Raw genomic sequence first — 12450 nt, forward strand, 5'->3', positions numbered from 1 at the left:
GAAGTCGGCTTAGCCCGGGTATTGACCACCACTCGGAAATCACGTTTGTCCTGCGTAGTGTTGGATTACCATTACAGTAAATTAGATAGTGAATCTGTTTGCGCACGCGCTTCGTCATTATAATGTATCCTGTGAATATAATTAGTTTGAAACTATCGTAAACAAATGATCGACTTCATTAAAACACAATTATACTGCTGTAAAAAAAATATATTAACTTCTTTTTAAATGCATTTTAGATTATTGCGACCAATATTAGCTTTTTTTATAATTTCTAAATTAATATAATACGGTCTATTATTATATTATTATAATTTTTAAATAATTTTCTTGTAACTAAATATAAAAAATAATAAACCAAACATTTTAATAATATAAACATCTAACAAAAATGTAATGAACAAAATTGATTGAATGGTATTTTAAAAATGCAATCAATTAGGGATTGGTAACGAAAAAAAAAACAAAAATCATATTAAAATATAATTATCAGTTCATGTTGAGTATCAAAACAACTATATGCATCCATGCTTACTATATACACACTATGTAACAATGATAATATAATTCACTAAAACTACAATTAATTATACTATACAATCGATCTTCATGATTTACATATACTATATAATACGAAAGATTATTTCATTTTGCATTATTACATATTATTCATATTAAGCCTCAACACATTTTTAAAATTGAATAATGAAAGTAGGCAAGTTTTATTAAGATAGAAATTATTAATCTTAAATGTTTTCAAATTGTTCTCGGAACGAAAACTTTAATATTCGTCAAGAAATCATTTTGAGTTTATTTAATGAAATACATGATATATTTCTATTTACTATTAACAATAAGTGATTTATACGTTTTAAAAAAAGACTAAAATCTCGATATTCGAAGTTGTACATCACTTTGAGGTAAAAGACAGCTTTTATTTTTAATTATTATTAATATATTTCGATTTATTAATTCATATACTATTCATTTAATTCATATAATCAGTAATAATATATTTTAAAATTCATGTTAGGTTTTAATTTTAACAATTCATATTACAGACACATTTTCAAATTTATTATAAAAAAATTTCGTCATTTAAGGCACATTACACAATTTAAACACTTAATCGCTAAGAGTTTTTATTCTACACTTTGGAAAAAATATATTTGCAATGTCGATCATTCTTAAGCATATTTATTTGGATGTTGTTTTTGTTTTAATATTTTTAATTTTATAATGATACGCGTGTTATCTTAATTTTATATTGAAAAGTACATAACATATTTCCGTTTTTTTATTTTTATTTATTCCAAACATAATAACTTCTTCCAAAGAGGTCGCTTGTGTTGTATAACTGGCAGACCGGCTAGGATGGCGGCGTCAAAAGCGTCCTTTAACTGTTTCCTAGTTTTTGCGGAAGTTTCTATATATACTGCATTAATTTTTGCGGCTAAAGCTCGAGCTTCCGTTTCTGTAACAGCGTGTTCTCCACGGGCCTGCAAAGATAAATTAAATATGAATAGAATAGAGTGTGTGTTAAAAAAAAAACAATCTCAAAAGATTTATTTATATTCAACACAGGAGATAAACTAAACGAAAACTTTGTAAAAATGTATATATTTAATGACTTAAGCTAAACATATAACTCAAATAAGTTTAAGCGTTGTGCTTGTGAATGTACAAAAAAACACAATTTCATACAATTACTAAAGCTTACATTTTTCAAAACAATAAGTGCCTGAGAAAAAAGAAGTATTTTAAAACTACATTCTTAGCACGTAGTCCTGTTATTATAAACTTATGTTTGAACGCCCGCATTGTCGAGCCGTCATAAATTCGTAAACGCCAATGTTGAAGATAAGAGTATATTTCATATTTATTATTTATTTATTTATTAACAGCCTGAAAATGTCCCACTGCTGGGCTAAGGCCTCCTCTCCCTTTTTGAGAAGGTATCTATATATCATAATTGAGAAAGCTCTTTTTGGAGAAGAAAAGTGCCGAAACCTCAAGCTTATCACATTAATTTTACCATTAGAGGAGGATTTTTATTTACATTCAGTGGTCAACTATATAATCAACTAAGTATATAACATAAAGAAATGATACCTTTCTTCTTTTTAATCGGCTAAAATAATTTATGCAACACAATTTATGATTGATGTTATCGTTTATTTTTAAGCAGACAGTTTATTTATGATTTTAATAAGTACGTTATTTCGTTTTTTTCGTAACAAAAGAATAATTTATAATAAGGTTTTTTATAAATTATTCTTTCGTTAATAAGTCAATAACTGTAAAGATTTACAGATAAAAATATTTAGTAATTAATTACTACTATTAAAAGTACCTTTAAAGTATGTATAACTCGTCCATCAAGTGCCATGTCGCTCTGCGTACCAACGAGCACTAAGGGCGCGTCTACACTAGCGACTGCACGGGTCCACCGTTCGGCTACCGACCGGAAAGTTTCCGGTCGCACAACGGAGAAGCACAGCATAAGCACATCCGTACCAGGGTAACAAAGGGCTCGGAGCTCGGACATGGAGTCCTAAAAACATATAATACATAACATTAGCTATTTTAGTATTCTGTAATAAATATATTGTACATAACAAAGGAATTCAAGGGAAGCGGCAATAAGTATTTTTTGTTATGAATATGAAGAATTACACCCTGCTAGAATTTATTATTTAAGATAATACTTATATCCTATAAAATGGAGAGTGTATGATGCATTATATTTAATGTATGTATATATTTCGTATGTTGTGTATTTTTGTATGAATATAATATGAATATGAGTGTAAAGTTAACAGAAAAAAATGTACGTGAAATTTTGTACTTTATGTATTTTCGTGTATACCTATGATATGTATGTATATGATATTTTCACATTGTATATATATTATTGCACCACCTGCCTATTGCTCTTTCATTGCTAAATTCTAACTCTTAAGATTGCTGGAAGAAATCGCTACTCAGCAATACGACTGCTTTATTGTACAATCCAATTTTTTATTATAAGTATTTCTTTTAAATGTATTTAGTGTACGATTAAATAATACGTGAGATCTTTATATTTCGTATTCATCTATAATCGATACTAATCCTACTATTATTATAATCGCGAAAGTTTGTGAGGAATGGATTTTTGTTACTCTATCATAAAAAAACTACTGACCGGTTACGGATGAAATTTGAAATAGAAATAGCTTTTAACCTGACTTAACACATAGGATACCTATCATCAGCCCCCCCCCTTCCCTCGCCCGCTGGTGGAAACTAGTCAATGCCAATATTATAAATAATTGGATTTGATTTGACCACTGAACCGATTTTGATGAAATTTAGTATGAAGCAAGTTTGAACCCCAAGGAGGACATAGTCTTACCAACTCCCAATAAATTAGTATTACATAAATATTTAAATTTGAATTTGTGTATTTATAAATTTGTCAAATTGAATCATTGATTGTTCGAATTGTATTTTACAAATAACATTGAGTTGTTTAGACAGGAAGTGCTGAATTAACTTATCGAAAACCCACGAACCCATCAGTGAAAGTAGGCATGGGCCAACTAACAATTAAAACTTGGTTTTTGATGTTATACAATACCAACTTATTCACATTAAACTATCAGACATCCAATATGAAAGCGGAACGTTATAATAATTATGTTATGTCATCGTACTTAAGAGGTAATTATGGTACTTTGAGGTAGGTTATAGGTGATAACTTGTAACTTTTATCAAACCATTGTCGTGTTAAATTGTTCTTAGAAACATAATTACTCCAATTTACATTATTTAAAATTTGAAATGTTCAGTGTAACTACATGTCATGGTTACCTGCGATTATGGCAACTGTTTTTAGACCTATTATTTGCAATTGTTTATTTAGTTTTACACGTTGTATGATTTATTTTTAATTTTAACAAAATACAATAAAAATAAACACTCATTTCGCTGTTTCTGTCATTTGACATTTGAAAAAAGAAGACACAGCCATGTTTGACTAATCACCCGCTATACAACGTTTATAAGTAAGATTATGCATAGAAGAAAAAAAATATATATTTAATATTAAATCTCAATTTTATTGGCAATGAATTACGGTCGACCTCTGTTGCCCGACCTCTAATATTACATTAATTACTGTAAGGGTATCCGGCACAGACCCTATACATACATAGTCTACTGGGGTACTGTCAAATTGTAATTATTTCTTATAGATACGATCTAATCAAAAACATTAAGATGATTCCATAGACAATTACCACTCTTTAGTCTTAGTGTTAATGACTATTTATTTAATATTTTCGAGCAAAATTTCTAATAATAAATGATATACGTTTTATTAGAGTTTGCTATGAAGAAATGTCTTCTATTTTCAAGCATGTAGAGTAAATGACAGTAATTTTAATTTATTATCAAGTTAATTAAAGCTTATTATTTTAACTGTATGGTTCAGACACTTATCTTTATAGTTAACGCCTTCACACTTTAACAATTTAACGAGCAGTTATATTACTAATGTTAAACAGACCAGATGGATTTACTTTGATATAACTCAGGGGATAGAACACAGAAACTTAACCAATGATTATGGATTCAAACCCAATCTGATGTCACTGAGTTTAATGTGTTTAATTTGTCCATATAATTAATGTCGTACTCAAAACTCAAGGAAAGAAATGGAAGGGAACCTGCATATGTCGTTTGTGGAACAGTGTCCATAAGAAAGCAGATGTTTGCTAGACTTAGAACATTTATCGGTCATTTTTTAAGTTTACACAATATACATTTTGGACAGTTTCTTAAGACTAAATAAAATGTTTCTAATTAGTTAGGGTATACGGTGGCCCATACAATAGCCGTCAAGGGAACCCTATTATTGGCAGCTTACCTTTTACACGTTTTATAATACAATAAAGACAGTTCGTGTCCATTAAGGGATTTGGCAATTTACGTTAATACTTTACCATTTCGACTTTACGATATTCGCCTAATTAATAAGAAGACAATGTCAGAAAAAAATATATCTAAAGAAAACATTTTGGATTTCTACATGTATGGCATCTATATTACTTGCTTTGTTTAAAAAATAACATAGGTTTGTTTGATGCCGGATAACAATGTTATTCTTTCAATTAATCACTTTGTTAAAAAATAATATACAGTAAACTGGATTAAAATATGTTTCCTAAAATAAAATCTGTAGAAAAAAATAAAAACTTATCAAATAAAAAAAAACTTTAGCCAGTGTATACTTTTCATACACCAATAAAAAATGTAAAATTATATTTATCCTATTATTCCGGGCAAGTCTACTATTTGAATAAGTTAATTTGCATTGTATATTGGCAGATAATATATGTAAGGTTTATCTTTGTTTCATCAGTATATGAAGATATATGTATATAAAATAAAAGCGCGTTCCGTAAAATCAACTTTCTTGCCGCAGCTATGCAATAACTTTGTTGGACGTCACTTTCGTCAAATTGCCCATAAAGTTATGTTTAAGTTTATAGTCAGCATTTACGACTAACGATAAGCTGTCGTAATAGATTTACTAATGATTAAAAGTCGGTCCGTCATCTCGCAAAGTTAATTATTATCTCGATATATAACCAGACGGACTCCAGTTTTAATTAGGTCTTATCAAAATCTCAAGTTTTAATCGTCAACTTTCTTTGAAATGACACCTATGGTTTAAATTGTTTCGTCTGATATTTTTTATCATTAGTTTTTTTAATCCCGTGAAGAACAAACAAGAATAAATAAAACAAACGAAATAGTTCACACATTTGTAGATAACAGAATTAAATACTTTCATCAGATAAATTTCTGAACGACGAGAACTGACGAGAATTTTTCGAAGATTCATCTATATATTTAATGATATTATATAATAATGTAGTCTTATTTTATATCAAATGTAAAAATTAAGAGACTGGGATGTTTTTTTTCCTGTTTTCTTTCTCCTAATACATATTAAAAATATTTAAACAGTCTTATATTATACATACAGTTTATTTATCTCTTTTGTTTGTCTCTTCCTCTGGCCCTACATACGTTTTCATTAATAGTATTATTCCCTAATTATTTCATACGTGATTTAACGCCAAATACTTGGAGCAACATTTAGTTGAACCGAATAATTATAGAATTATAAATTTCTTGCAACTATTTATAAAAACGAGAACGCCTTGAATCGATCTGAGCATGTACTCAATTGTATAATATATGAACGCTTATAACAGTTATTGTAAGTGCAGGTAGAGAAACTGTGGGAACACATGTATTGTCATTTCAAGTTGAAAAAAATATTCAATGTTTGATTAAATTCAGTAGAATAGAGCACGTGCTTTTTTCCGTGTGAATACAAAAGTGCAGAAACAGATGCAGGAGGCAGGTGATGTAGTTATTACCTGAGCTGATCCGTGCAAACTTACTACGGCTTCTTTGTCTGGCGGAGTATAAAATATACTGGTTTGTACCAAGTATGTTATAGTATGTATATGTAATATTTAAAGGAAAAACTTGTTTCACAATGACTTATATTTTATTTATACTGATATAAAGAGGACACCTATATTTTTATTTATATACCACTTCCCATTTAACTAATAACTCTTAATCTAAGTGAAACAATTGAAATTAACATAATATATTTCATAATATATTATATATATTAATAAACAGCCAATATACTTACAATATACATATAATTATATAATAGAAGTATATATGTAATAACTATAGAATAAATTCATCCAATTAAAATTTATATATTTTGATTCTTTATGGTCGGACGATACTTATTATATACATATATGTTAATGAGAAACCTATTCTATTCTTTAAAATGCATTTAAATATATTCCTTTTTAATGCCTTCGTAAATCACATAAGACTGAGAATATGTCGTAGCATTTCTATGACCGCTTTTCTGATATCTATACTATCCGTACTATCCCAGTTAAACTACCTTCTCTTTCTTAGTGTAGTAGTGAACTTCTGAGATTGCAGATTCCGAGGCAATACCTCGGATAAGACGCTGGACTGTTTTTCTAACAAGAATATCATAATATTAACTCTATTATGAATAAAGAAGTTGGCAGTGATTATGTTCTGATACCTCATTTCTCTACTCTACCGGTCTCTCTGCCTTTGAGAATAACAGCCGTAACTAAAATTCTATTAGTTTTCAATACTTTCGAATAAGAGAAGGAGGAAGGCTTGATGGAAGAGAATGCAACCGCATGCAAGTGCGAATGCTCTATTTAAAATTCACTATAAGAATCCTACATAACCCAGTCCACGCCAAAGGAGCCAGGTACCTTTAGAAGGTTTCCACTGCGTGAAAAAAAAGTAAAATTCACTAGCAGTAGTACTTATGTGGGTGAATCACACAAACTGATCCACACAAGTAAAGTGAAATAAAAAATGTTTAGTAAAGTTTAATTATTTATTTGTCTATTATATAAAGATCGATGAAATTAGCAACGAATCGTAATTAATCAGATATCTTACCTGACCCGCAGTATCACAGATTTCCACGCAAACAGGCCGATCGTCAACGTCCACCACAACTGAAACATGAAAATGAATACCATAAATAACGCAATGCAATTTTTATTACTGCGATCGTAGTTTCTAGTATGTATATATATAATAAAACAGTACATTTTTTCTCTTTGCTAGCTTTGATGTTCAAATATTTTTGTATATGATTACTAATACTATTATTCCAAAATGTGTGCAACTGATATTAAGTTTTTATCATTTCAGCAGCCCCAATTATCCTACAAACCAGAACAAAGCATTATATAGTATTGATGTTTGTCGGAAGAATAATTTATTTGTATAGTATACGGTACCGTAGGCCGGTGTGTATGTAAGGACGGTGGTGGTTACCCAGATGGTGCGATAGATGGTATGTACCGTACCGTACCGTAACAGCCTGTGAATGTCCCACTGCTGGGCTAAAGGCCTCCGCACCTCTTTTTGAGGAGAAGGTTTGGAGCTTATTCCACCACGCTGCTCCAATGCGGGTTGGTGGAATACACATGTGGCAGAATTTCAGTGAAATTAGACACATGCAGGTTTCCTCACGATGTTTTCCTTCACCGTCAAGCACGAGATGAATTATAATCACAAATTAAGCACATGAAAATTCAGTGGTGCTTGCCCGGGTTTGAACCCACGATCATCGGTTAAGATTCACGCGTTCTTACCACTAGGCCATCTCGGCTTAGATGGTATGTATCACTTTAATATTTTGATTAAAACCTTTCTTTATCAATAGATTCAATATAGAATAATATAATACAGATATATATTATGGTTTTTTAAATGTCTGCTCTGTCGTGATGACATTTATTAGGTCACTTGCTCCGTCCGTGCTACGGTCGCGTATGAGGATAGTGTGCAGGTGTAAAGGGCCTTAATTCCAGGTAAGGTATAAGCTATATTTCTGTTCTAAATTTCATCCAAATCCGTTCAGTAGATTTTGCGTGGAAGAGTAACAAAGATCCATCCATTCTTACAAACTTTCGCGTTTATATTTATAGGATTGTTGTCCATTGACTCTAGACAAGTCTCTTCTTCCTACAGACTATGAATACATGCTTACGACGCAGCTGACACCTTGACAAATCACAGTTCATGTCTTTTATATGCGAATAGTCCCATTTAAATACATAAGCCACGACGTTTACGAGTGGACGACAATGTACTATTGAGAACTAGTCGGAACTAGCTCTTAGGATGATTACGTCGTTAGGTTATAATAAACTGTCTAAATTCTCATCTCGAAAATTGTTACCACATGAAACTCGAGTACTTATATGTAAACCCAACTTCTTATTTTAGTAAGTATGACATATGACATCTATGACATATGACACATTTTTAGTTTTACCATAAAATTAAAAACCGACTGCGAATTTTTTGTCAAAATGTACATTTTAAATATAAACTCACCTGTACCAATGAGATTATGGATTGAGCCGAACAGAAAAGGGATAATCAAAATCAGTTGTACAAAAATTTCATTAAGACGGATAAATTTAAGGTTAATTTTAAGACGGCTTTTTATAATACAGGTTGATGGACGGGCAAATGGGCCACCTGATGGTAAGTTGTCATCACCGCCCATAGACATTGGCGCCGTTAGAAATATTAACCATTCCTTACATCGCCAATGTGGCACCAACCTTAAGAACTAAGATGTTAAGTCCATTGTGTCTGTAGTTACACTAATTCATTCACCCTTTTAATACGAGCACAATAATACTAAATATGGCTGTTTGACAGTGGGTAACCCATATTGGGAAACGAATGTCTCAGAAATATTAAGTTTTAAGATGTATCAAACATTTTCAGATGATAAAATGATCGCAAAGTTTTAGCTCTTATAAAACAATGTAAGCATTTATAAAATAAAATATGGATATTCTTTATACGTCTTACCCTCAACGCGCTACTCTCAACCGTAACGCTAACTGTTAGTACAACACGTTCATCAGTCAATAATTAATCATCTCTGCTATCGTGTCTATTGTAATTAGCAATTAATTAACGGTATTAAATCTGTAGCGAAACGGAACAATCGTTTTTCTTATAAGCATTTTCTAAAATGATATGTTCGTTAATTTTATGTATTGCGTCTCAAGAAGTCATTTTAATTTTTTTATTAGGAAACCTTCAAAGCTTAAAAAACTATTTACTACTGCAGCATACGTAGCCGGCGAACCAGCACAAACACAAAAAAAAATATACATTATCTATGAACGTTTTCACGTTCAACGTTATTCACGTGTAGGGACGCTAGTGCAGCGCATCTGCACAGACACGGACCAGGCTCGGTAGACATACACAGCGAGAATGTTTTGTTTGTGCCGGTGCGTTGGCGTCTAGACGTGTTCATGACCTATTGCATTACATTCACCAACGAAAATATAGGTCGTTAAAAAAACGAATAAAATTTAGTAAATATATCATTAGAATGTATTGTCACGAGCAACAGATGTGTTTTCAAAGTTTCAGCACAATTGGTTAGGTTTATAATTCAGTTGCAAGATAAAGAGTAAAAAAAATAAAGTAACAGTCTGTATGACACACAGCTGGCCTAAATCTTTCCTTTTTTGAGAAGTGCTTAGAGTAATGTTTGAAGCTTATTCCACTACGCTGCTCCAATGCATGGTATATACATGTTTCAGATTTGCATCCGACCCACAGATTTCCTCACAATGTCTCCCTTCACTGCAGAGCACGGAATGAATATAAACACAAATTAGGCACATGAAAGTACAGCGGTCTTCGAATCTTCGCTTACGTTCGGCTCTAAACAACAAGTGAATTTTAATCAATACTTGGAAAGAAATAATCAAATTATTTCGACATGATCGATGATATGAATATGTAAGATTATATTCAATACATGGCAATTCTAAGCGTGCTTCGTTCTATTTCCGCCTATTAAGAAATTTAAAACAAAATACAGTTTTATAAAAATATTATCCATTGCCTGTTAAAAGTAGACAATAACCTACATAATCGAGATTTTGCTAGAAATGTATACGGTTTGTGCTATATTACCGCGTTGTTGGTAACATAATAGTTTGTCCGGATACCCGTAGTATGCTAGCGTGAGTGAAACGAACATCCTGCTTTTTGTTTTAAAACCTGTTCGCAAATTAACAAGGTTTGCACTTTTGTTTGTTTCACAGGATGTATTCACTTTAGTCAGGATTAAAGTTATATATAGCCCTACACATACAATTATATTATTGTAGTTATTAGAAGCAATAAAAATTTGTGGATAATAAAGTTTGAAATCGGTTTATCAATCGATAATACGAAGTAGTGTAATATATTATTGTACTCATATACTACTTGTTACCTATGCTATACTTAACTGTTATCTGTTGCATTATTTTGCATGTATAAAATACCAATATCCGCCCGGGGCATCGCCCGCGTTTTGAGTGTTAGGTACTGTATGCTCTTTTTTGTCCCCCTGACAAAGCATAAATACGTCGAATAGTTAAGACATGAAAAGATAACAAGCAAACAAACAAACTCAGTTCGCATTTATAATATTAGTACGGATAAGTAGGTATCTAATAAGTATATCTATTTATGCTCTTAAGCAAATATGCAGTATGTTTATTACCTAATAAACATACTGCAATAATGAATAATATATATATATTATTCAGTATCTAAATTTAGTTTTTATGCAATTTAATAGTTTTATTTATATTAAAACAGAGGCGCTCGATGTCAGTGGACATACAGTTATATTTTGCACAAAGCAGATTGTATTTGTATGACTTCACGAGGGCCTTGACTGTTGAGATACTTATGATTTATTCTTTTTCTTTTATTACTTTCTTTTTGTTAAAGTATTATTTTTAAAGAGTGGTCTCTTTAGTTAGTAATAATTTTTGTAAGGACGATACTGGGTACTATGTATTTAACTTGTCTTTAACAGGCGTGATGTAATCTTTTTATATTCATTAGGATATGTTTGTTTTATACTTCGATAGCAACTATCGAATAGTTAGTAACAATAACAGTTTTATATCATTAGGCGTACTCTATAAATTTGTGTTATGTATAGTTCAATTACATTTACCAATAATATATAAATATAATGGATTTACTTTTTTAATTAATTGAAAATTTTATTTTGGTTTCTACTTTCAAACACTTTTACTTTGACGGAATTGGTTGATTTCCGCCAATTATAAACAAAATTTGTGCTTATCTATGGCATCTTTCCAATTATGTAATGTTTATTTTACCTCCCTTTTTAATAAAGAATTTATTTAAATTGTACATGGCCAGCCATATTATCGTATTCAGTGCACTATGTTTATACTGCATAAAAGTTAGTGCCGTGATCAAATAGAGTAGGTTCGGTTGTACTGAACTTAGATTCAGGTAGAATTAGTGTTATTAGACAACCTAATTTAAAAGGTTCTTTGGCAAAGATTACAGAATTTGCTAATCTTTAATATATCTATCTAGTAGAATGGTAAGTGTAATATTAAATATTTTCTTTTAATGTTTCTTTTAATTGTGCTAAACGGGCCAAGATTATTGTCACGTAACATTTTTGAACATTATAAATCATGTAAATAATTAATGTGACCTTTCACAAATATTCTTTTAAAATATTTAAATCGATTATTAATTGCGTTTCTGTTCAGTAACTGCAATATTCACTTTCACTTTTTGGAGATCCTTAAAAGACACAATAGTTAATTATTTTATGATACAAAAAACAACACATTAAAGATAATTATATAGAAAAGTAATAGCGTGATATGAATACTAATAATAAATCAATAAAAAATGTTTTTTTTTTCTTTAATTTACCAAAAAAAATCCTAAATGTTTCTAAATTTCGTTTTTGTTGTACTAAATAAT

General features: G+C 30.5%; 1 protein-coding gene across 1 annotated transcript in view; it reads right to left on the reverse strand.

The window, feature by feature from the left end:
- Window positions 1–470: 470 nt before the first annotated feature.
- The window catches only part of LOC126768670 (uncharacterized), a 39393-nt gene continuing 27413 nt past the window's right edge, over window positions 471–12450 (reverse strand). The window contains exons 2-4 of the mRNA XM_050486913.1: window positions 7543–7601; window positions 2354–2554; window positions 471–1499 (exon numbers count right to left, since the gene is read on the reverse strand). Coding sequence (XP_050342870.1) covers window positions 1308–1499; window positions 2354–2554; window positions 7543–7601 — 452 coding nt within the window. The 3' untranslated portion in view covers window positions 471–1307. The remainder of the gene's footprint in view (window positions 1500–2353; window positions 2555–7542; window positions 7602–12450) is intronic.

Source organism: Nymphalis io, chromosome 5 (genome assembly GCF_905147045.1).
Source record: "Nymphalis io chromosome 5, ilAglIoxx1.1, whole genome shotgun sequence".
NCBI lineage: Eukaryota > Metazoa > Arthropoda > Insecta > Lepidoptera > Nymphalidae > Nymphalis > Nymphalis io.